Genomic DNA, 24,471 nt, shown 5'->3' with positions numbered 1-24,471 from the left:
GGGACATGGCATCGGGCTCTTACACACTTCCACTTGTCCCGTGTCTTTCGTGCTGACTCGGGTGGCGCTGTGGTCTAGATCACTGAGCCTTGTGGGCTTGCCGATCAGAAGGTTGGTGGTTCGATTCCCTGCGACGGTGTAAGCTCCCGTTGCTCTGTCCCAGCTTCTGCCAACCTAGCAGTTCGAAAGCACACCAGTGCAAGTAGATAAATAGGTACCGCTGTAGCGGGAAGTTAAACCTTGTTTCTGTGTGCTCTGGTTTCCGTCACGGTGTTCCGTTGCGCCAGAAGCGGTTTAGTCATGCTGGCCACGTGACCCGGAAAGCTGTCTGTGGGCAAACACCAACTCCCTTGGCCTGAAAGTGAGATGAGCGCTGCAACCCCATAGTTGCCTTTGACTGGACTTAACTGTCCAGGGGTCCTTTACCTTTACCTTTACCTTTAGTGCTGAATCGGAGAAAACATGAATTCCATGGAAAACCCAGTTGATGTTTGCTCCAATCTTAGAGTGTGTTTTTCTAAAGATAGCAGTGGGGCAAATGGAAGTCTGAATGAGCCCATTGTTCTATATCATCCTGCGTACTCATACTAACGTTAGGGGATAAATTAAGGGCATATCCTAACTCCCCAAACAGCCCAGTGAGCACTGAGCATGCTCCGTGGCTTAGGATTGCTGATGGGAAGCCAACATTTTTTGGGGTAGGAGGGGATGTAATGTATAAGAGGCTGGCTGGAATACCGAAGAACATCACTCTGCACTGTGTCGTTTTGCTGCAGGTCCTATTTGTTCTTGCCATACCTTCTATAGTCTTAGTTCCAGGGCAGATTTCCCTGCGGAAAATGAGCAAAGCTTTGTGAGTTGTGGAACTGCCTATTGCCCAAGTATTTGTACAATTCTGGTTGTGCAACCTCAGAATGGAAACTGTTAAGCTAAGAATGGGCAAATCTGCCCATTTCACTCTCTTGGGTGTTTTTTTTTTATGCTTCCAGTCTTAAATACAGTCCTCCACATTTTCACATCAGCTTGCATTTTATTTAAAAATATAATAATAATAATCCTTGTGAAAATTCATCAGTGAGAATTTCTCCAAATATACACAATGCAATTTCCCCTAATATAATGCCTTTTAGTATGTTGCCTTCACTAATATGTACATTGTTATGCACACATTAATGTTTGTTTGTGCGTGCGTGTTTTTGTACACGCTATTTTGTTTGGAGAACTCCACTGCAAAATTCGCATTTCGGTTCACCCCTTGTTTTGGAAAGTTCAAAACAGATTGATTTTCCTTTAAACTGAAACAGAATCAAATTCCACCTCCCACCCCTACATCCTGGCCTGTGAATATTCTGGCTGGAAACTGGGCTCTGTACTAGAAGAGGCAACCCTAAATCCAAGCCAGGAATCTAATGTCAAGGAACAGAAAGGGGCACAATTACAGATTCTTGTATTCTTGATAAGTGCAACTGATAAGGTCTGTTCGGCAGCCAGCTTCTTGCCCTTTCTCATTGGTGGTGCAGGCTCCTCCAGTCTTAATCGTCAACTGCTAATATTGCAAAAGGCTCTTCACTCATTTGAGCGCTCTAAAGGAGCATAACCTCTTGTTGCTATTTGTGGAGTGATGGACTGAGGAAGAAGGGGATCATTTTAGCTCCCTCAAATATTTTAGTGTGGGGGCTGAAGCCCCCACGGCCCCTAGGAGTTGGCTCCTAAAGATCCTCAGTTTCCCCGGCACTCTATAAGGTAAAGGGACCCCTGACCATTAGGCCCAGTCGTGTCCGATTCTGGGGTTGCGGCGCTCATCTCGCTCTACAGGCCAAGGGAGCTGGCGTATGTCCGCAGACAGCTTCCAGGTCATGTGGCCAGCATGACAAAGCCGCTTTCTGGTGAACCAGAGCAGCACATGGAAACGCCATTTACCTTCCTGCCAGAGTGGTTGCTATTTATCTACTTGCACTTGACGTGCTTTCGAACTGCTAGGTGGGCAGGAGCTGGGACCGAACAACAGGAGCTCACCCCGTCGCAGGGATTCGAACTGCCGACCTTCTGATCGGCAAGCCCTAGATTCTGTGGTTTAACCCACAGTGCCACCTGGGTCCCCAGCACTCTATACCCTAACCCTAAACATTAGGTAGAACTTCCTGACAGTAAGAGCTGTTTGACAGTGGAATTTGCTGCCAAGGAGTGTGGTGGAGTCTCATTCTTTGGAGGTCTTTAAGCGGAAGCTTGACAGCCATCTGTCAGGAATGCTTTGATGGTGTTTCCTGCTTGGCAGGGGGTTGGACTGGATGGCCCTTGTGGTCTCTTCCAACTCTATGATTCTATGATTCTATGATTCTAAGATTGCATGGCCAATCTCCTCTTGAGTCGGGAACCTTTTCTGTGGGAGAGGAAGGAAATGGTGATAACCCGGAAAGCCAGGCTAAGAACCCACGCTGTATAGATCTCTCTCCCCCACCGCCGCAACACAGTTTGAATTTTGAGTCTGTTCTTTCAAGATTACTTTGGTAACGAACGTCATTTTGCTTGATCTGCAGCCAGCCCCTAGGAAACCAGATGTAGAAAATAAATAAAATAAAAATCCCTGCAAGGATATTGAAAAATATCAATCATATTTAGCACCGTTCCTTCTCAAAACCAAGGAAAACAAGCTCCTATTTGACTTATCCTCTTATTTCCTAGGCAAACCCATGAATTTTTAAAAAGATCAGGAGACTAAACAACTGTAATGTTCACTGCCAACAGTCCCCTCCTCCTGCCCAAATGTTCAGCGAAGTTTCATTTCCAGACATCTGGTATAGCTTTGCATTGTGAATTTTGCAGATATTTTGTGTGTGTTACTGTTTTACGCCCAGAGGCATCTGTACCCCATCACAGCTTATTTCCGACTTACGTCCTTTCTCCCTCTCTCTTTGCTTTCCATAGGTCCAAAGCAAAAACGTTACATGAAAGAATCCCCTTAGCTGGACTTAGCAAGCTACCAAGCATCCCACAGATTGCAAAGGTGGGTTGCTTTGAAATGATATTGATGGCGGTGCTGGAGATTACTGGCGACCCTGCCCATCTGACTGGGTTGCCCCAGACACTCTGGGTAGCTTCCAACAGAAAATTTAAAAAAAATTAACAAAACATCAGGCTTCCCAATACAGTGCTATCTTCAGGCATCTATGGGAAGTCGTATAATTATTCACCTCTTTGAAATGTTTCTCTCTTTGACCCCTGATGGGAGGGCATTTCACAGGGAGAGCATGACTGCCAAGAGGGCCTTCTGCCCGGTTCCCTATAACCTCACTTCGCACCAGAAGGGCACCATGTTGGAGACCCCTAGCCAATGCACTCCCCCCACACCTTCAAAACAATGCAAAACCCAATGCTTCTTTCAAGTTGCCTTCAACTATCTGAAAGAAACCTTTACTTGTTGGTAGCCTTTGCTGACAATAACTTCTCTTCTGTATCTGGGCAGGCTTTCTGCGATGATGTGACCGGACTGAAGTTTAATCCTGTGCTCTACCCCAAGGTGAGATGAAGGACGTGCCAAGCAAGGACTCGAGAGGGCCTTCCTAATCATAGGTTTCCATGACCCTTCAGATTGGAAGAGGAGACTCCCTGTAGCTAGGGATAGGGAGCCTGCGGTCATCGAAATGTTGCTAGACTACAACTCCCAGCATCCCTGCTGCCTGGGGCTGATGGGACTTGGAGTCCAACAATGCGTCTCAGTGGGGTTCACATTTGCTCCTCATTAATAGGCAGGGAAGTTATATGTTAAGGGAGCACTTTGGCCATTTCAAGAGAGCAAATTGTGAGAAACGGGATGCTGGACTAGGGTGATCCTCCAGGGCTCTGTTGTTTTTAAACATGAGTGGGGGTAGGGTGGGGATCTTTTTGGCTCCATGCAACACATTCTGATCAAAATTGGCTTTGAAGACCAAATATGATAGATGAGAGAGGCTGCCATCCTGTCAATTGCCTGCCATTACAATGGTGTCAAGTGCAAGGTGCTTTGAAGTCCCAAAGTTGAGACTTCAAAGCACCTTAGAAGGTGTTGCTAAAGTGAAGTCCCCACTTTCGTTTTTACAGAGGTCTCTACACACACCCTTTCCTGATCTAGGAAGGGGCTTGCATGGAATCCTGACAAACTGAGCAGGGTTTAACCCCTACTCATCAACTGATGAGTGGAGTTTAAATTCTGCTGCTTTGGGAGCACATCTTTGTTCCCTGTTGGAAACAGGCATGTGCAGCCAGAATGACCAGAATTTACTCCCTCCACACACACTCATCTCTTTAATCCTGCTGCTTTGGGCTGTGTGTCCTTCCTTCTTTCTGGGAACAGATATGCACAACCAGATTTTCACTCTGACATCAGAAATGGGTGGGTGGTTTGGGGAAGATGTTGTTGTGGGCCATATTGAACCCCTTTGGTATGCCACGTTTGGCCAGCTGATGGGAGGTCTCCCACTCCTGCTCTTAACCATGATTGTTAGGAGTAAAACCTCCATGTTCAGAGGCACTCTACCTCAAAGTACCAGCGGGGGGATGAGACGGGGACATACAGCTATGCAGCCAGTCTCTTGCTGCCATTCCTTTCTTGCACACTTCAGATACAGAACTTTTGTCTGGAGTCCTTTCCAGCCTTTGCTTAAAAACCTCTCATGGAAAGTGGTGGACTTCTCCTTAATTTTAATTTTATTTGGGGGCTGGGTGACCATCTATTTGGGGGGGTGCCATAGCAGGGGATTGCCTGCATTGGCAGGGGTTGGGCCAGATGTCCTTCGAGGTCCCTTCCACCTCTAATGGTTGCATCCGAAGCAAACGTTCCATCAGGATTTTAGCTTGTGGAATAGAACATTCCCCCCTGCCTCCCCCTGCCCAATTAACCTGGTCTAGGGGTTTTGCCAGGATACAGGTGGCGCTGTGGTCTAAAGCACAGAGCCTAGGGCTTGCCAATCAGAAGGTCGGCAGTTCGAATCCCCACCACGGGGTGAGCTCCCGTTGTTCGGTCCCAGCTCCTGCCCACCTAGCAGTTCAAAAGCACGTCAAAGAGGTACCGCTCTGGCGGGAAGGTAAACAGCATTTCCGTGCACTGCTCTGGTTCGGCAGAAGTGGCTTAGTCATGCTGGCCACATGACCTGGAAGCTGTAGGCCAGCTCCCTTGGCCAATAAAGCGAGATGAGCGCTGCAACCCCAGAGTCGTCCGCGACTGGACCTAACAGTCAGGGGTACCTTTACCTTTACCTTTAGGGGTTTTGCCAACTCTCTGGAACATATTTGGGGAGGGCATGGCCCTATTGCAAATCTGAAATCCTTGTTCTGGTGGGACACATTAGTTGAATACCACCATTCGATTCTATTCCATGACGTTATTCTTCCGCCCACAGAACACTGCACATCAACAAATTTTAATTTAGCAATGGAGTTGTTAGAGGGGTTATCAAAACAGAATTCTGCTACCATGTTCTTGCCTGGTCAAAAACAACATTGGATTCTTTTTTATATAACACCTCTTTATTATGTTTCAACAATTTGCAATGTGCACTTCAGAATTGTCATGGGGGGGGGGAGCAGTTGAATTTGCATCCCCTGGGCCCTCGAATAAGCTTTGCAATTATACACAAGTAGGGTTGTATTTCATTTTCCAGCTTGTTTCCTGACCTCAATTTCAAAACAAGAGGGGGAGAAGTTGAACCAAATAAACTCTCAGCAGGTTGGAGATTGTTGCTCAGGGATCCTTGGGGGGGGGGGCAAAGCTGAAATGCAAAGGCATATTTTGACTCAGTGCAGGTGCTTCGAAGAGCCTGTTGGATATTTTCATAAGGACATGAGAGTCAAAGCAAACCTTTGGCATGGGGCAGGTAGAGCTAGCCCCTTCACACAAATCAAAAATAGTTTCTGGCTGTTCCCTTAGCTTCTGATCTCTCCTGAGGAATAATAATAATAATAATAATAATAATAATAATAATAATAATAATATTTATACCCTGCCCATCTGGCTGAGTTTCACCAGCCACTCTGGGCCGCTCCCAATCGAGTGTTAAAAACAATACAGCATTAAATATTAAAAACGTCCCTAAACAGGGCTGCCTTCAGGTATCTTTTAAAAATTGGATAGCTGCTTATTTCCTTGACATCTGATGGGAGGGCGTTCCACAGGGCGGGCGCCACTACCGAGAAGGCCCTCTGCCTGGTTCCCTGTAATCTCACTTCTCGCAATGAGGGAACTGCCAGAAGGCCCTCGGTGCTGGATCTCAGTGTCCAGGCTGAACGATGGGGGTGGAGACGCTCCTTCAGGTATACAGGACCGAGGCCGTTTAGGACTTTAAAGGTCAGCACCAACACTTTCAATTGTGCTCGGAAACGGACTGGGAACCAATGCATATCTCTCAGGACCGGTGTTATGTGGTCCCGGCGGCCACTCCCAGTCACCAGTCTGGCTGCCGCATTCTGGATTAATTGTAATTTCTGGGTCACCTTCAAAGGTAGCCCCACATAGAGCGCATTGCAGTAGTCCAAGTGGGAGATAACCAGAGCATGCACCACTCTGGTGAGACAGTCCGCGGGCAGGTAGGGTCTCAGCCTGCGTACCAGATGGAGCTGGTAGACAGCCACCCTGGACACAGAAGGGCAGCAGGATGGGAGTGTGTCTGAAAGTCACACCATATGAGGAATGGTCGACAGAGCTGGATAGTCAGGGGAAAGAGAAGGTTGGAGGATTCAGGGCAGACAAAAGAAGGTACTTCTTTACTCGGCACCCAGTTAAACTGTGGAACTCACTCCCACAGGAGGCAAGGGTGGAAAGAGAATTGAACAAATTCATGGAGGGGCGGGCTGCAGATGCCATGATGCCTTTGCTCTGCCTCCCACATTTGGAGGCAGCAATGCTTCTGAATACCAGTTGCTGGAAACGATAGGAGAGGGGAGTGCTCTCGCACTCGGGTCCTGCTTGCTGGTTTCCCACAGGCTACTGCCAAAGCAGGATGTTGGACTAGATGGACCATTGGCCAGATCTTAACGCCCTTAACTTCTGTAGCACTGCAGGCTTCAAAGCCCTGTTTCCATAGAAGATATCGGAAATCAAACCCTGGACATTCTGCAGGCAAAGCGTGCAGCGAACTGTGCCATTTATAAACCTATCTTGTACTCCACTATGAAATCAAACGCTCCCTCAAGTACTTCTGATGGTTCTGTTTGGGTACAGAATGTCATATATTTATTGGTTTTCATATATGCATAATTAAATAATGACCTGTCTCCTATTTCAGGCATCTCAGATGATCGTCTCCTATGATGAGCATGAGGTCAACAACACGTTCAAATTCGGGGTGATTTACCAGAAGCTTAGGCAGGTGGGTGACAGTGCTGCTGTGCCAGCAGTCATTTCATTCTGGTTCAAGGAATGATGGTGACATTTGCATTCATAAGATGCCATTTTAGAATGTTCAGAGCTGTAAGTTCTCAGCTGATAAATTTCTGGCTTTAAAATAAGGCATGTAGTTCTGTGTGTGTGTGGTGGGGGAATTAAATGTTTCCTGTGCTTATAGGGGGTTGCTTTTAAGTGTTTTCAGAGCTGTTTCTAATAGGGATATTTATTTGATTATTATTATTATTTTAAAAACATACATATTTATTACAGGTGGGTAGCCGTGTTGGTCTGCCATAGTAAAAAAAAAAAAATTCTTTCCAGTAGCACCTTATAGACCATCTAAGTTTGTTCTTGGTATGAGCTTTCGTGTGCAGTGTGCATGCACATGAAAGCTCATACCAAGAACAAACTTAGGTGGTCTCTAAGGTGCTACTGGAAAGAATTTTTTATTTTATTTTGTTTTGATACATGTTTATTGTGTGTGTTTTCATAGAATTATGGAATTGTAGAGCTGGAAGGGACTCTGAGGATCATATAGCCTAGCATTTTCCAAACTTGGGTCTCCAGCTGTTTTTGGACTACAATTCCCATCATCCGTGGCTAGTCAGGGATCATGGGAACTGTAGTCCAAAAACAGCTGGAGATGCAAGTCTGGGAAATACTGATCTAGTGCAACCCCTTGCAATGCAGGAATATGCAGCTGTCCCATATGGGGACCAAACTTGCAAGCTTGGCGTTGTCAGCGCCACGCTCTAACCAACTGAGTTCTACACAGCTAAGCTGTGTAATAGTTGCATCTGTTTTAATATGTGCTGTGAGCTGCCTTCAGGTCCTGCACTGGGAGAAGAGAGGGAATATAAATGAACAAATAAGGACCCTGGAATATCCCCGTCCTGCAGACCGGAGGCTGAGAAAGAGAGGCATGCTTGCCAACGGGCGTATCTATAGCAGTGATAAGATTTAAACCAAGAAGCTTCCTATTAGATAGCACTTTCCTTTATCTGCTGTGCCACACCTGCTCTGGATGCCTCCCTTCCAGGAACGTGCTACATTTCTAGGTACTGAGAGAGGGCAACCAAGATGATAAAGGGTCCAGGAAACCAAGCCTTAGGGGGACTGACCGAGGGAGCTGGGTATGTTTAGCCTGGAGAAGAGAAGACTGAGAGGGGGTAGGATATCTGAAGGTGGTGTAAGCTTGTTTTCTGCTGCTCCAGAGGGTAGGATGTGAACGATTCAAATTATAAGAAACGAAATTCCAACTTAACATTAGGAAGAACTTTCCGATGGTAAGAGCTGTTCAACAGTGGAACGGAAGGTGGCAAGGCTCTCCTTCACTGGAGTTTGAGTTTTTAAACAGAGTTTGAAGGACCTTCTGTCAGGGATTCTCTAGCACAGGCATCCCCAAACTCGGCCCTTCAGATGTTTTGGGACTACAATTCCCATCATCCCTCACCACTGGTATTTTTTGCTAGGGATGATGGGAGTTGCAGTCCCAAAACATCTGGAGGGTCGAGTTTGGGGATGCCTGCTCTAGCAAATCCTGCATAGAGTCCCTTCCAACCAGGGGGCCAAATCCTTTTGGGGGACCCCCAATATTTTTGGGGAGGGACCTGCCCACCCTATGTACTAAAAAAAAATCAGAGGGCAGAGGAGGCTGAGCACGTAGCCAATCGTGGTGTGGCTTCAATGGCCAGCTCCACCTCCTCCTCCTCCTGGTGTAGAGGGAAGGAGGGTTGAAGAGCCCCACACCAATGGTGGTGGCAGAAGGAGAAGGAGGAAGAGCCACTGGCTATTAAAACCACGCTGCTGCCACATTTGACTCCACCCCGGCTCTTCCCTACGTCCTGACGTCACACACATGTGACATCACACACAACGTCCCATGCATGATGTCACCCCCTCCCAATCACACTTGCAAGCTGGCGCCTCTGCTCCCAGCTCTACAATTCTATGATTCTTTGTTGCATCCAATAATTTCTGGTGTATGGGAAGAAACAGTGTTGACAGTCCCTCCTGAAAATGCCGCAATTTTTTTACCACCACCACCCCTTAGAAAGCAGTGGGAACCCACCCTTATTTTTATAAGGGGAACATATTTTTGGAAACTATGTAGGAGTGAAGAATTTGGCCCAGACTTACAGTCGTCCCCCCCCCCACTCCCCACTTCAAAAACAAAGGAACCTTCCCACCATGTTTCTTTCTGGGTCCATTTGACTCTACAGACGCAGGAAGAAGAGCTGTTTGGCAACAACGAAGAGAGCCCTGCCTTCAAGAATTTCTTGAGCTTGCTGGGAGATACCATAACACTCCAGGACTTCAAGGGGTAGGAGAAAGAAACAGTTGCTTGCATGTATATGCATGTTTCTGTTTTCTAGGATTGAGCGCTGAGCGGAATTGCGTTCGTAACTGGTAACCAGGTAGTTAAAGACCCCAAGTTATGCCTGCTCTCCTGTTGCTCAGACCTTTGGTTAGATTCCTCCCGGCCACAGCCTGTGTAACTGTAGCTCAGGGCTGCAAGGATGCCTTGGGATTTACACAATACGTGTGGTATAAAAAGATTCTGCATATTGTTTCCTTGGAGAAGCTAACTCATGAACAATGGGCTCTGCTGCTCCACAAGATTTTGCAGCCATATGGGGGATTTTTATTTTATTTTTTTAACATATATGAACGCTTACACAATGGAGCACCCTCGTTCTAGCCCAGTCAAATTTTATGTGAAACACATAGTTGAATTTTAATGAAAAAAGGGGGGGAAATGTTTCAGTTCTAGATTCCTCTATACACGCACACATGTCTGTTCATTCACTGACAGATTCAAGATGGCAGTAACTGTACCATCAACCCAATGGCAATGTGACAATTTAGAGGGGAAAGCTTCACTTAAATTAATTGTTGATTTGGCATAACCCCACCTTAACATCTTTCAATTTCTGTCTGCCGTCCTAAACACACCTACTTGGGAATCAGCCTAACTGAAAACACAGTGGGGTTTATTTCTGAGTAAATTCACATGGGTAAAAAATTGGGGAAACAGATAAGAAACAGGGAAATCCATGAATCCCGACCTCTAACTCTATACTTTTCCATTGAAAAGCTAATAGTAGTAGTTGTGGGGGTTTTTTTGGGAGCGGGGATTGGACAGTGGATATCGCACTGGGGAGGGACAGAGTTGCCAACCCCCCCTGCTTTTTCTTGGATCAAATTTGGATCCAGCCTCAGCTTCCCCCAAACAGCAGGAGATCCAATCATGGATCTCAGACATTTCCTCATTTTTAGCTGCCAATGACCCGGGCATGCACGATTGCACTAACACCAATTCCTGCCACCCCTCATTGGTGAAATCAGTACAGTCGTACCTCTTGTTAGGAATGCTTCAGGATGTGTACAACATGGGTTGCGAATGTGCCGAACCCGTAAATAATGGAACATGTTACTTCCGGGTTCGGCAGTTTGCAGAAGCACCGAATCGCGTTGCGCACATGCACAGACGTGGCGCTTCAGGTTACGCACGTCATGGGTTACAAACAGGGCTCCGGAACGGATCCCGTTCATAACCAGAGGTATCACTGTTTTATTGTACTTTGTGTCAAAGGTCTGTTTTATTCTTCCTTCTTTCCAGCTTTCGTGGTGGTCTCGATGTCACTCACGGCCAGACAGGCACAGAGTCTGTGTACACGGTGTTCAGGGACAGAGAGATTATGTTTCACGTCTCTACCAAGCTCCCTTTCACTGAGGGAGACACACAGCAGGTAACAGGGCCTTGTTTCTTTGGGTATAACATCAAGTGGTGCTAAAAGCCCCATGGCAGAACTTGTCTCTCTGTGTGTGTGTGTGTGTGTGTGAAAGAGACTTGGCCTTCATTAAGTGCCCCAGGGGTTCGAGAAAAGGTGAGAATTGCTTTCCAGCAGGGTACCAATGGCCTGATTGGCCAACTTTGCACAAGTATCGTGGAAGACCAAAGCAAGCTTGTTTTCTACAGGAGAAATCCGAGAAAGGAAAACGAGTGTTCCACAGAGTTACGAAGGAGAGCTAGACCTAGATACACAATTTGGGAAATGTTGCCATCCGCTCCTAAGGACCCTCATGTATACCCTTCCCCTTTTGAAAGTGGTTAAGAGTGGTAGACTTGTAATAATAATAATAATAATAATAATAATAATAATAATAATAATAAATAATTTATTATTTATACCCCGCCCATCTGGCTGGGCCTCCCCAGCCACACTGGGTGGCTTCCAACACAATATTAAAATACAATAATTCATCAGCTATTAAACGCTTCCCTAAACAGGGCTGCCTTAAGATGTCTTCTAAAGGTCTGGTAGTTGTTGTTCTCTTTGACATCTGGTGGGAGGGCATTCCACAGGGCGGATGCTACTACCGAGAAGGCCCTCTGTCTGGTTCCCTGTAGCTTGGCTTCTCTTAATGAGGGAACCGCCAGAAGGCCCTCAGCGCTGGACCTCAGGGTCCGGGTAGATCGATGGGGGTGGAGACGCTCCTTCAGATATACTGGACCGAGGCCGTTTAGGGCTTTAAACAACACCAACACTTTGAATTGTGCTTGGAAATATACTGGGAGCCAATGTAGGTCTTTCAAGACTGGTGTTATGTGGTCTCGGCGGCCGCTCCCAGTCACCAGTCTAGCTGCCACATTCTGGATTAGTTGTAGTTTCTGGATCACCTTCAAAGGTAGCCCCACGTAGAGTGCATTGCAGTAGTACAAGCGGGAGATAACCAGAGCATGCACCACTCTGGCGAGACAGTCTGCGGGCAGGTAGGGTCTCAGCCTGCATACCAGATGGAGCTGGCAGACAGCTGCCCTGGACACAGAATTAACCTGTGCCTCCATGGACAGTCCAAAATGACTCCCAGGCTGCGCACCTGGTCCTTCAGGGGCACAGTTATCCCATTCAGGACCAGGAAGTCCTCTACTCCTGCCCGCCTCCTGTCCCCCAGAAACAGTACTTCTGTCTTGTCAGTATTCAACCTCAATCTGATAATTGTAATCTGAATTGTAATCTGGTGAACTGGGTTTGCATCTCCTCTCCTCTCCATGCAGCTGCTGGGTGACCTTGGGCTAGTCACACTCCTCTGAAGTCTCTCATCCCCACTCACCTCACAGAGTGTTTGTTGTGGGGGAGGAAGGGAAAGGAGATTGTTAGCCGCTTTGATACTCCTTCGGGTAGTGATAAAGCGGGATATCAAATCCAAACTCCTCCTCCTCCTCTTCTTCTTCTTCTTCTTCTTCTTTGTAAATCTTTTCAGCTTCAGAGAAAGCGGCACATTGGCAACGACATTGTGGCAATTATATTTCAAGAAGAAAACACTCCCTTTGTTCCAGACATGATTGCCTCGAATTTCCTCCATGCCTACATTGTTGTACAGGCAGAAAACCCAGAAGCGGACAGTGCATCTTACAAAGTAAGAGGACCGGGAAGGGTGGCTTTGTGTGCACGAGGTTGTGTTCTCTCTCTCTCTCTCTCTCTCTCTCTCTCTCTCTCTCTCTCTCTCTCCATCTGTTTTTAGATCTGACAAATAACTGCTTAGGAAGCTTGTGCAAAGTGTACCTGCTTGGCCGGAGATAAAGAGTTCCTGCTAAGCCTCTTCGAAAACGGTTATTTGTTCTCCGAGAGGCAGCTGGCGTTCGCCACGTTGCCGCCGCTGCAGAGGGCGAAGCTATTAGCCTATCTGCGAGTTTGCAGCAAAATTCATTAAGCGCGCTGAGCCTGCGTGCGTCTCTCGTGTCTGTCCTTGAAGCCCGGGCGGATTCAATCCGGGGAAAGGTGGCCGAGCAGGTGGCCGGCAGGACGCTCGCTTCCTTGCGCTCCTCCCAGCTTTGGCCGTGTTAATATTTGCAGTCAGCAAGAGATCAATTCTGTCTTCCGACGGTTATTTATGGGCCCCCCCCTGTGTTTGCCCGGTGGATTAAGATGGCTCTCTGTGGGACACCAAGGGCACTTTCGCGAAGCGCCTAGCTAAACTATGGAGCTCGCTCCCACGGGAGGCAGGGATGGCGGCCGACTTGGATAGCCTTAAAAGAGGGTGGGACAAATTCAGGGCCGTTGATGGCTACCAGCCCCAATGGCCGTGCTGTGCCCCCACTCTCAGAGGCACTGTACTTCTGAAAACCAGTTTCTGGAAACGGCAGGAGGGGAGAGTTCTCTCGCACCCAGGTCCTGTTTGCAGGATTCCCATAGGGGCATCTGGCTGACAACTGTGAGGTCAGGAAGCTGGACTGGATGGGACATTGGCCTGATCCAGTACCCTCTTCTTAGGTTCATATGTTCTTTCTACTTCTTTTTTCTTCCCTTCCATTCAGCTTCATTTACCTCTTTATTCAGGTTTCGGGACATTGTACCTCCTCCTCCTCCTCCTCCATTGCCCTGTGCTGCTGATTTGTTATTCTGACGTTGGTATTTTTTCCATGTTTTCCTGTTTTTTGGTCTTTTAAAAAATCTACTTATTTTAATTGTTACATTTTCGTAGCACTCCTTTAAGCCACAAACAGCTGGGGTAGCTCAGTCGGTAGAGCACGAGACTCTTAATCTCAGGGTTGTGGGTTCGAGCCCCACACTGGGCGAAAGATCCCTGCATTGCAGGGGGTTGGACTAGATGACCCTCGTGGTCCCTTCCAACTCTATGATTCTATATATATTTAAAGCACTCTTATTCCACTTCAAGGCCCTATCTGAGGTTGATGGGGCAGTGCCTTATCTGCTCCAATGGACCAGCCTCTGCTGAACGCAGTGCCTCGGTTTGTGCATTCTGGGTGCTCTATTTTTTTTTACTATATCTGTCTGTGTGCATTTATTCCTTGTGCTTTCCTCCTCCCCCCCATATAGGTTTTCAAATGTGTTTTTGCTTCATCCCGCATAGGTGGCTGTAACTGCGCGAGAAGATGTCCCTGCGTTCGGTCCCCCGCTGCCAAACCCTTCTGTGTTTCAAAAAGTAAGGAATGTTTACTCGTTTCGGGCTAAATAAACCTCCTGCTTGTTTCCCCTGCAGGGACAATTGACGGTGATGATTTAGAGAATTTGTTTGTTTCCTGCTCTTCAGCCAAAAAGGCTCCCAGAGTGGCGTACTTAAAATCAATTACAGTAAGACAGTCTCTGCTTGCAGGCTTGCAACCCCAGAACAACAACCCATGACACACAAGGGGAAGGGACAGGGAGAGAAGAAAGGGGGGGGGGGAGAATCAAACTCAGGTACAAGTTTTTAACCTGTTGCATCCCATAATGACCAGCTGGTGCCTGATGGAGCTGGTCTTCCGGCAAAGCTGGTGAGAGGAACCCTGCTTCCTACCTCTCCCACTGAGGCAGTCTGATGGAATGACTGCCCTCAGCTATTTATTTCCCATGAAAGCGGTAGGGGGACATTTTCAGTGACTTGGCGGAGGTGGGGCACACTGGGCAAAATCTATCTCCCCCCCCCCAGGGTGGGGTCTGCCATTGTAAGATGGCAGAGACTTACCATCCCCACCCCCTTTAAGCTTCTGACACTGATGTGAGAAGGAGAAGATTGGCCGGAGGGGCTGGATGCTGAAGAGGCAACAGAGTTTTCTGAGCAGGGAGAGTCGGTGACAGGGAGCAGTTCAGACTCTGAGGCTGAAGCTGAAGGGGGGGGGGAGCAGGGCAAGAGGCTGATGAAGAATTCAAGGAGTCTCCTTCTCCTGCAGCGACAAGCTCTGCTCTCTCTCCTGGTCTCCAAGAACGTACAGAGTAATGTGGAGGGCAGGACAGAGGTCAGAGGTGGGCAGACACAGTTTGAGACTGTTTGGGAAACATGAGGGAGAAGAGGAGACTTAGAAAGCAAGGACCTTCAGTCCTGGAAACTGCTCCACAGGAGCAAGACCTGCTGGGAAAGGTTGTTGAGTTGTACATCGTTTCCTCAAATGAAGAGCCAGATTCACGACAACGGAGCCCTGCATCTCTCGTGTTGACTCCAGTTAGAAACTATGCATGTTTCTAAGATTCACTGCCAATCTAGTGTGCTGCTGCATGAGGGATGGGGCGTGTGTGCTGTCTTGTCCTTTGCCTCGGGCAGCAAAATTCCATAGGCTGGCCCCAGGGGCCAATAATATTGCTGCAGCGGTGAACCCTTGGCTTTGGGGCTTCAGGAGTGTGGTGTAGTGGTTAGAGTGTTGGACCTGCGAGACCGTTGTTCAAAAATTCCCCGCTTGGCCATGAAGCTGGCTGGGTGATCTTGGGCCGCACTAAATGTCTCTCTGCCTAACCTCTACCTCACAGGATTTGCTGTGAGGCTAATATGGAAGGAGGGGGCAAACATGTACACCACTTTGAGCACTTTGGAGAAACGTCAGGGTATAAATGCAATAAGAAACACAAATAAATAAGGATTTGGAAACTGTAGCCATGATCACTGGAGATCGCACACAAAGAATATGAAACGGGCGTGGACTTTCCAGCTTTATTTTTTAGCCGTTCCTCCACTCCTTTATTTTCTCTCCTCCAGAATTCAGAATTTCGAGAGTTTCTCCTCACTAAGCTGATCAACGCAGAGAACGCCTGTTGCAAATCAGACAAGTTTGCAAAGCTCGAGGTAAGTTGGGTTGACCTGGAGCAGATTAGCAGGTGAGGGACCTCTTCACCTCAAATACTGCTTGCTTTGGAAACTCGGGTCATTTCTTATTTGTTTATGAGGTGGTTATATGACCACAAGTTCTGCATTCATCCTGATTCCCTTGCAGAACATCTTCCCATTAGTCATTCCTTCTTCCCACACTTTTCAAAACATTTCCTTTTCACTTTCCAAACCACAACAAAGTCTGGTTCTTATTTAAAATGTAGATTTGTTGCACCCAGGTAACCCAGCCAGATGGGCGGGGTATAAATAAATTATTATTATTATTTATAGAACCCTTTCATTCGCCTTAAAGGAGCCAAGCTAAAGTTTTAGTATGTATTTGAATCCCACCTGAAAAACACTGGCAGTCTGGAGGCACGCTTATACAGCTTGGGTGTGGGAATGTCTTTTCCAACAAGTTTTTCAAGTAAATACCTTTAAGTTCTTCAGAATTTCCCCCCAATATTCAAATATTGAATATTTCAATATTTCAATATTGAATATTCAAATATTCAAAATTTCAATATTTCAATATTGAATATTCAAATATTGAATTTTCAATATTCAAATATTGTTGAGCTTCTTGCCTTTTACCCTACCAGTCCCAATGGCTACCAGCAACCACTGGAAATATTTATAAATTCCCCATGTAGCCTATCATTATTAAGGCTGTCACTTGCTCAAAAAATTCCTAGCATACTAGTTATATGAGCCTTAGTGTGCAATCTTCTCAGGGAAGTGTGTATAGGTTTGCAGTGTGTGTGTATGCGTATACCCACCAATTAAACTTTGCCCTCCCTGATTAAAATTACCTCCCACTGATTAATCCACAAAAGCTTTAGTTGATTAATCTTGCTTCATCTGCAGATTAAAGCTTGCAGCTCTATTAATTACATGCTTATCGCCAATTAACGGCTGAGCTGCATACAGGAGGGCTCAGTTTCCTGAAACAAATCTGATGATTTTTCTTAATTCCTAACCCCCGAGCTCCTGCTTTTTCACTGCTCTCTAGTTGTCCCAGGTGAAATTTTCATCAGTGGGGCGCTGGGTCATTACAATGAATAATAATAATAATAATAATAATAATAATAATAATAATAATAATAATAAATTTATTTATTTATTCTGGATTCCTCTTTGCCGAGGCTGTTACAGCATCATGAGAGCCTAACCAATCAATGCATTGCTACTATGCCCATAATCAGTTGTAGCTTTAAAAGCCATTGTTGCCTCCCAACTTGGTTTCAGGACCGGACGCGAGCCGCCCTCTTGGACAACCTCCACGACGATCTCCATATCCACACACAAATGATGCTGGGCTTGGGCTGTGAGGAGGACAAGCTGGAGAATGGGGCCCACGGGGGATTCTTGGAATCGTTTAAGGTAACGGAGAAGCTTTGTCCTCGATTTCCGGTTTTCATCAGGTCTGGGACCTAGACTGCGGTGTGGGGAAAGGGTTAAAGCTAAGACTGTGCACAAGATCTGGCCAAATCCAAGACCAAATCAGGCTGATGTGGGATTTGGCCAAATTGGATTGAGGCAGCCTTATATTGCCTGCAGTTGAATCGGGTCCACTTGGAGCAGTCCAGTGCTGTAAAAAGGGGGTGGAGGGGTGTCTGGCGGCAAGGAGAGAATCATAGAATGTTTGGAATTGTGGTCCAAATTTGACCCAAATTTGGGGAACTCTGGTGTAAACTATACTGAACTAGATGGGCCAGTAATCTGACTCACAAAAGCAGCTTCCGAATAAGGCCATGGGGTGGGATCCTTTCTTCCTAGATCCCTGGCCTTTTCCTATCTCCCTAGCTACAGCTGCTTGGAACATCTCCCAAATCCTTTGTCAGAAAGGACCATTTTGTTACAAGATGCCCCCTCCCCCTCCCGAGACATGCTAACGCTCCTCTCTAATGCCTTCTCCGCGTTGATATGAAATTGGATTTCCTTGCTCTTTTGGCATTTCAGGGTGTCCCAGGGCTTGCGAGGAAAACAACTGTCGAAATAATTTTGCAGCTGCCGTTTTACCTCTGGACAGCTCTGCTGGTCTGCTTGATAGCTTATTTACTTCTCAGCGTGTTTCCCGTGTAGATATGTAATGGGACGAGAGACGGGGAAACAGACGGGTATCTCTCCCCCCTCCTCCTCCTCCAGGACGCAGCAAGGAATCACAGAAGTTCATTTCCACTTTGTTGCCACTTTCACAGACTGAGGGAATCAGAATTTCCTTTCCACTTAGCTCTGAAGTCAGGCAGGTAGCGGTAAATAGCTTGAAGTAATGGCACAACCCTGTACGGATCTACTCAGAAGTAAGTCCTGCCTGCTTCAGGGGCTGTTGTTTCCTGCAAGGAGGTACTGGATTGTCCTCGGACTAGAAATGGGGGAGCAATTTGATTCAGTTTGCCCTTAAAGGCTCATCATCTACCTCATTCACACTTTTTGAAACAATATGCAAACCGAAACGACCCTGTTTTTTTTTGAAATTTTGCAAGGCGACACTTCAGCCAGAAAAAAAACAAATGTCACTGAATGCCAGGGTGAAAGTGTGCATATAAGAAGATTAATATATTGGTGAAAATAACAGTGCATTTCATTGGGAGATACCCTTCCCAGTCTTTGTAACCTTCTTTCCTTGAATGGCGGTCAAGGAGTGCCTTCACTTGTGGAGTCCTGGATTTTGATTTCTGAAGTAGAGCCGACAAATTAAGAACCCTCCATTCTTTTATAGATTCCCGCCACTCCACCCAAAATAAATCTGCACGTGAACAGTTTCCAATTCCTTCATTTGCATCTCTTCCACGCACTTCCCCGTTGCTATATTGCCCATATAAAACATGGTTTAAAAAAAGTAATATAGATATGATATTCATGGCTGAATAGAGATTCTCAGTGGGTAATACATTTTACTGATTCCTTTTGTGCTTTAATAAAACTCTACAAAGATGCAGTCTTGGCGTGATTGAATACCGTATTTTTCACTCCGTAGGTCGCACCGGACCATAGGGCACACCTCGTTTTTAGAGGAGGAAACAAGGAAAAAATTTATTTTTCTGGTTTTCCTCCTCTAAAAGCCCTGTTTTTTTGAGGATCAGCTAAAAGTTTTGCAGCTTTTTTTGCAAAGGGAAAAGCCCTGGTTTTTTTTTTTTTTGTTTTTTTAGGATCAGCTAAAGGTTTTGCAGCTTTTTTTGCAAAGGGAGAAAAGCAAAGCTCCTTTTGCAAAGGGGAAAAGCAAAGAGGAAAAGCCCTATTTTTATGGGGTTCAACTCACATTTCTGCAGCTTCTGAAGGAAAGAGAGCCATTTCTACAGTTTCCAGACAGCTAATCTAATCAGCCAGTCACATGTCGCTGGGGAAACAAACAACCTCCCTCTGCAGCACATTCAACAATGGAGGGCGGGACTGAAAGGGAGCCGGGACTCTTATCTCTCTCCCGATCCCTTGCTGATCAGCTGCTGAGCGGGGTCCTTTCAACACCCCCTTTTCTCTTTGTAAAATAAAAAGCACTATCTGCTTTTGGCCCCTGGGCAATCCGGCTCCAGGGACCACCATTCGCTTCATAAGACGCACAGGTATTTCCCCTTAATTTTTAGGAGGAAAAAAGTGTGTCTTATGGAGCGAAAAATATGCTAGATATGGTTTTGTGAAGATTTTAATGAGTGCTTTGACCTTGAAAGCCTTTAATGGGATGAGATGGAGGTGGTTTGGGGGCAGCATGACCAGTTTGACCAAACTGGACACCATGCTGCAGGAGGCGCCAAAACAATGCTGTAGAAAGGAGTGCGAGAGGCAGGGGGAGCCAGATTTTAGCATTGCACAGGGCACCACTGAAATTTAAGAGTCCATCACTGCTCAGAACCGTAGTACTGGAAGGAGGGCCTCTTCCCATGTGCCTGCCTTGAGATTGTCATCCCTCAGATAGTGAGACATGCTTGGGTGGCTGAAAGAAAAAGGGCATTTTTCAGCATAGGCCACTACAACCAGGGCCGTCTTTACCCGGGGTGCGGGGCACCCGGGCGCTGAATTCTGGGGGGCGCCCGCCGCTGACGCCACCTAAGCTCTTAACCAGGGGTAGGCAACCTAAGGCCCATGGGCCGGATGTGGCCCAATTGCCTTCTTAATCAGGCCCACAGATGGTCCGGGAATCGGCGTGTTTTTACACGAGTAGAATGTGTGCTTTTATTTAAAATGCATCTCTGGGTTATTTGTGGGGCATAGGAATTCGTTCACCCCCCCAAAAAAATATAGTCCAGTCCACCACATGGTCTGAGGGACGGTGGACCAACCCACGGCTGAAAAAAGTTGCTGACCCCTGCTCTTAACTATGTACCTGTTATGAAATAATAAATAATTTTGATCAAGCTAGAAAAATAAAATACATATATACCTAGGTGTTACCGAAATGTATACCTACTGTTTCACTAAAGGACTTTCAACTTTGTATGCTTATTTACCAAAGATGCGCCACGTCAGCAACGGTGCTTGTCATTCACAACAGCGACACTTGTCACACTCAATGACGGCGCTTGTCATTCTCAACGGCGCCGTGCATGAGAAATTAACTAAATTTGGGGGCGCTGGGCAGATCTTTGCACCCCGGCAGTGCATATGCTAAAGATGTCCCTGACTACAACCCACTGACTACACACCCCAAAAGAAGCTTGCAGCAATTCTACCTGTGACATGCAAGCTTCATGACAGCTTGCAATGTCCATGCAGGTGCATCATGCGTCAGTGGCTGACTGAAGACATGGAAAGTTGCTGGCCAGTTGCAAACGCTTCCGTCCTGAAATTCAGAAACTTTATTCTAGAGAAGTCGGCATTCAGGAAGAGTGGAATTCAGGGCAGAGCAGGAACAACAGAAGCATCTAATGTTGGGAGGTGGAGGGGGGGAGGACTATTAAGAACACAAGAAAGGCCTACTGGATCAGATCAATTGCCCAGCATTCTGTTCACACAGTGGCCAACCAGATATGCTTGCCAGAAATGCAGAGAATCCAAACTCGTGTGTTTGTGTTCAAGTATTGATTTCACATCTCTCTCTGTTACATGTACAGAATACTAATAAACCGCAAACTGATCCAGTTTTCAGTGTTGATTTGTTTCGAGAACAATTGGGGGGTGTATCGGTGTCTACGAAATGTGTGCTACTAGCTCTAGTGTTGACATGAGCCATTCTGAAATAAGTAGCCCATCATTCACAGGGCCCATAAAACCCACAGAAGACAAGGGAGCTCATGCAAGAGAGCAGGAAAGTTTGGGTTCAGCAGGCTGATGAGGTCGCCACCAAAGGGGCAATCCTGGATTACAGAAGCAGAACCTGGTGTGACCTGGGAGGAGTCACAGAAAACTGTCCCTGAGGAAGGACAGTCAACCTTGACTGAAATCCCCCCAGTGAAGGACAGCCCACCTCCTTCTGAGGCAGCATGTTGCATTGCCAATCAGATCCTACTGTTGGAAACTTTCTCCTAAAGTCGGGCTGAAATCTGCTTCCCTCCCATTTCCATCCATTTCTAACCTTGCCTTTTGGAATGACAGAGGAGGGGTTACCATGATGTGACCTTGATAGGCTATGACCTTGGAAGATGGTGGACTCTCCTTCATTGGAGGTTTTTAAACAGAGGTTGGGGGGCACTTGTCACGGACTCTTTAGCTGTGATCCTTGTGTTGGAGTAGATGACCCTTGGGGTCCTTCCCAGCTCTAGAGCTCTGTGATTCTATGACTGCTCACCAACAGTCCTTTAATGGTCTTCCCTTTGAGATCCAGAGAAGACCAGGGACTGTTCCATCAACGTAGCTGCATCATGCATAGGGAATTCCCCATAAGATTCACAATGTATGGTGCTTGCTGAGTAGGGCCAGAGGTATCTTGCACATGTGCACACTCTCTCCCATTGCCAGTATGGGGTTACCATCATCCATCCACAGATTCTCATACCCACAGAAAGTTATCCAGCCGCTACTAGTCAATGTGGAGATAATACTGAGCTAGATAGATCAAGGGTCTGACTGCCTTATACTAAGACAGCTTCCTGTGAGGTTATGAAATGCTTGCCAACTTGTGTCAGTTTTTTATTTTTATTTTTGGAAGCACAACACTGTAACGTTAGTCAGATGTGGAGTGGAATAAAAATCCCTTTCAGGACTTCTCGAAGACTAGCAATGAGGGAGCCATTTCCCTAGGAAAGGGGTTCCAAAGTGCAGGGGCACCACCCGAAAGGTTTTGTTTTGCCTGTGGTACACCGTACACACCAGTTTAACAGCTGTCACTGGTAGCCCAGACGTCAGGTTGTTTGATGCAGATCTTAGGTTGGACAGGCTCCTACAGGGGCAAAAATGTGCTCCTGTGTGCTGCTAAAGCACCACACAAAAATAATCTCAATGCAGTCGTACTATGAGTATATCACGATTGCACTCCTGCAAAGCACCACACCAAAAGGATGGATATGCACAATGCTCTGTGCAAAGAGACGCTTACTGGGGACTTGAGCACTCTAAATATGACACCATACCAACTGCCTAATTACAGTAAACAACCAATCTCTTTATATAACCTTTAACTATTGCAGTGAGTGCTCCTGTCAGAGGCATCAAGTTGCACCCAGCATTGCGGGGGCGGGCGTCACACACATGTGATGTCACGGGCATTGCGCGATGCATGATGTGCATCAGGAGGAGGTCGATAGCGGGGGGAGGCAAGGCCCAGCGAGGGTCACTGCTGCCACGAGGCTCTCCCCCACTGCCACGAGACCCAGCCCCTGAAACTTGGGGGGGGGGGCAGGGCTCAACCCAATCCCGACAGTCTTTTTTTGGGGGGGGGGGGGCGAAGCTGAAGACATCTCAGCCCTATAGAGTTGGCGCCTATGGCTCCTGTTAACCTATTAGGAACATAATTTGCACACTGCCTTTCATTTCATGAAGAAATACCAAGGCAGCTCACAAACAATAAATAACAAGAATAAAACTACCTGTAAAAGAATACAGGTACCCTTCATTAATACAGACACTCAAGCGACAACACCAGAGCATCTTAAATGTTAAAACAACAACCAAAGGAAGAGCTTCAAGTCAGGGGGTGCTTGTCTAAACAGGTGTGTCTTAAAGAGTTGGTAGAATGTCAGTAAATATGGGGACTCCCGTATTTTGGGGGGTCCAGCCAGCCGGCCACGCCCTTTCCCACACTACTCCATTCCTACTCAGTATTCCATGCCCACTGAGTATGCATGATCTACATTTGGCTGCTGCTCTTTTCACTACTTAGTATTTCCCCCCTAAATATTTTTGTACCACTATAAAACTGTATTAACCGCCCCCTCACACCTCCTGATACCACCCTCTTATGTACTGATAATGTGGTTTTGGGTTGTTGTTTTTTTGGCGACATAAGATTCAGAGTTTGCAATGAGTAGATATTATAGTACAAAATCGTGACGTTATTTCAGCGGTGAATTGTGGCAAATTTCTGATCAAGATCTTAACTTTCCACTTCTTCTTGTTGTTACCCCTTGCCAGAGAGCCATCCGGGTCCGCAGCCATTCCATGGAAACCATGGTTGGGAGCCAAAAGAAGCATCAGAGCGGAGGCATCCCTGGAAGCTTGAGCGGAGGGATTGCACACAACAGTGGCGAAATAACGAAGGCCACCTTTTCTGTAAGTGCAGTACAACTGGGGTGTGTCCGCCCCTTGTTTGTGGCGGAACCTGGCTCTGCACAGCACCGACTGGCTGGCGGCTGTGCCGTCACAACCTCTTTTCCTCTGTGTGTTTCAAAACGTCCATTCCATTCCCCAGTCCAAAAAGGAGATGTACTCTTGACATAGCTGTCAACTTTTCCCTTTTCTTGCGAGGAATCCTATTCGGAATAAGGGAATTTCCCTTTAAAAAGGGGGAAAGTTGACAGCTATGACTCTTGATTGCATAAACCAAGTGCATTTGTGTGTACAACAGTGTCTTATGCAGTTATGGAAGATTTTGGGGTATGTTTGGGATTATTTTATAGTCTTACATGCATTGCCAGTATGTAAAAAAAATAAAAATAAAGATCGCTATGCAGTTCACAGGCAACTGTGAGCCTGGTAAAAGGGTTACAATTTTGTTTGCCTTGTCTCCCCAGCCTCCGGTATCAGCAGCTACAGCCAAGAACCAGTCCAGGAGTCCCATAAAGAGGAGGTCAGGGCTGTTCCCTCGCCTGCACACTGGATCAGAGAGCCAAGCAGAACCTCGGACTCGATGGTAACTTGCTCAGAATAGATGGATGGTTCTGGTGCAGTGCATTTCTGGAGCCATTGCAATACAGTGGTACCTCTGGTTACGAACTTAATTCGTTCCAGAGGTCCGTTCTTAACCAGAAACCGTTCTTAATCTGAGGTGCCACTTTAGCTAATGGGGCCTCCCACCGCCCCACCGCCACCGCGCGATTTCTGTCCTCATCCTGGGGCTAATCCAGGTACTACTTCTGGGTTAGCGGAGTCTGTAACCTGAAATGTTTGTAACCCGAGGTGTTTGTAGCCCGAGGTACCACTGTATGTTTTGTTTCCTT

General features: G+C 46.8%; 1 protein-coding gene and 1 non-coding gene across 7 annotated transcripts in view; both read left to right on the top strand.

Annotated features, from left to right (window-relative positions):
* The window catches only part of RAP1GAP2 (RAP1 GTPase activating protein 2), a 194,491-nt gene that overhangs the window by 161,802 nt on the left and 8,218 nt on the right, over positions 1-24,471 (top strand). For all 6 annotated transcript variants that reach the window (XM_033171729.1, XM_033171730.1, XM_033171733.1 and 3 more), the window contains 11 exons: positions 2,926-3,004; positions 3,464-3,517; positions 7,257-7,340; positions 9,580-9,680; positions 10,980-11,109; positions 12,626-12,781; positions 14,237-14,308; positions 15,833-15,919; positions 17,192-17,326; positions 23,447-23,584; positions 24,046-24,164. In XM_033171729.1, the coding sequence (XP_033027620.1) occupies positions 2,926-3,004; positions 3,464-3,517; positions 7,257-7,340; positions 9,580-9,680; positions 10,980-11,109; positions 12,626-12,781; positions 14,237-14,308; positions 15,833-15,919; positions 17,192-17,326; positions 23,447-23,584; positions 24,046-24,164 (1,155 nt within the window). The remainder of the gene's footprint in view (positions 1-2,925; positions 3,005-3,463; positions 3,518-7,256; positions 7,341-9,579; positions 9,681-10,979; positions 11,110-12,625; positions 12,782-14,236; positions 14,309-15,832; positions 15,920-17,191; positions 17,327-23,446; positions 23,585-24,045; positions 24,165-24,471) is intronic.
* Positions 13,868-13,940, top strand: TRNAK-CUU. The gene has a single exon. It is a non-coding gene; the product is annotated as a tRNA-Lys (tRNA).

Source organism: Lacerta agilis, chromosome 15 (genome assembly GCF_009819535.1).
Source record: "Lacerta agilis isolate rLacAgi1 chromosome 15, rLacAgi1.pri, whole genome shotgun sequence".
Classification (NCBI taxonomy): domain Eukaryota; kingdom Metazoa; phylum Chordata; class Lepidosauria; order Squamata; family Lacertidae; genus Lacerta; species Lacerta agilis.
The sequence above is the reverse complement of the archived record's forward strand: the minus strand, read 5'-3'. Positions and strand labels throughout refer to the sequence as shown.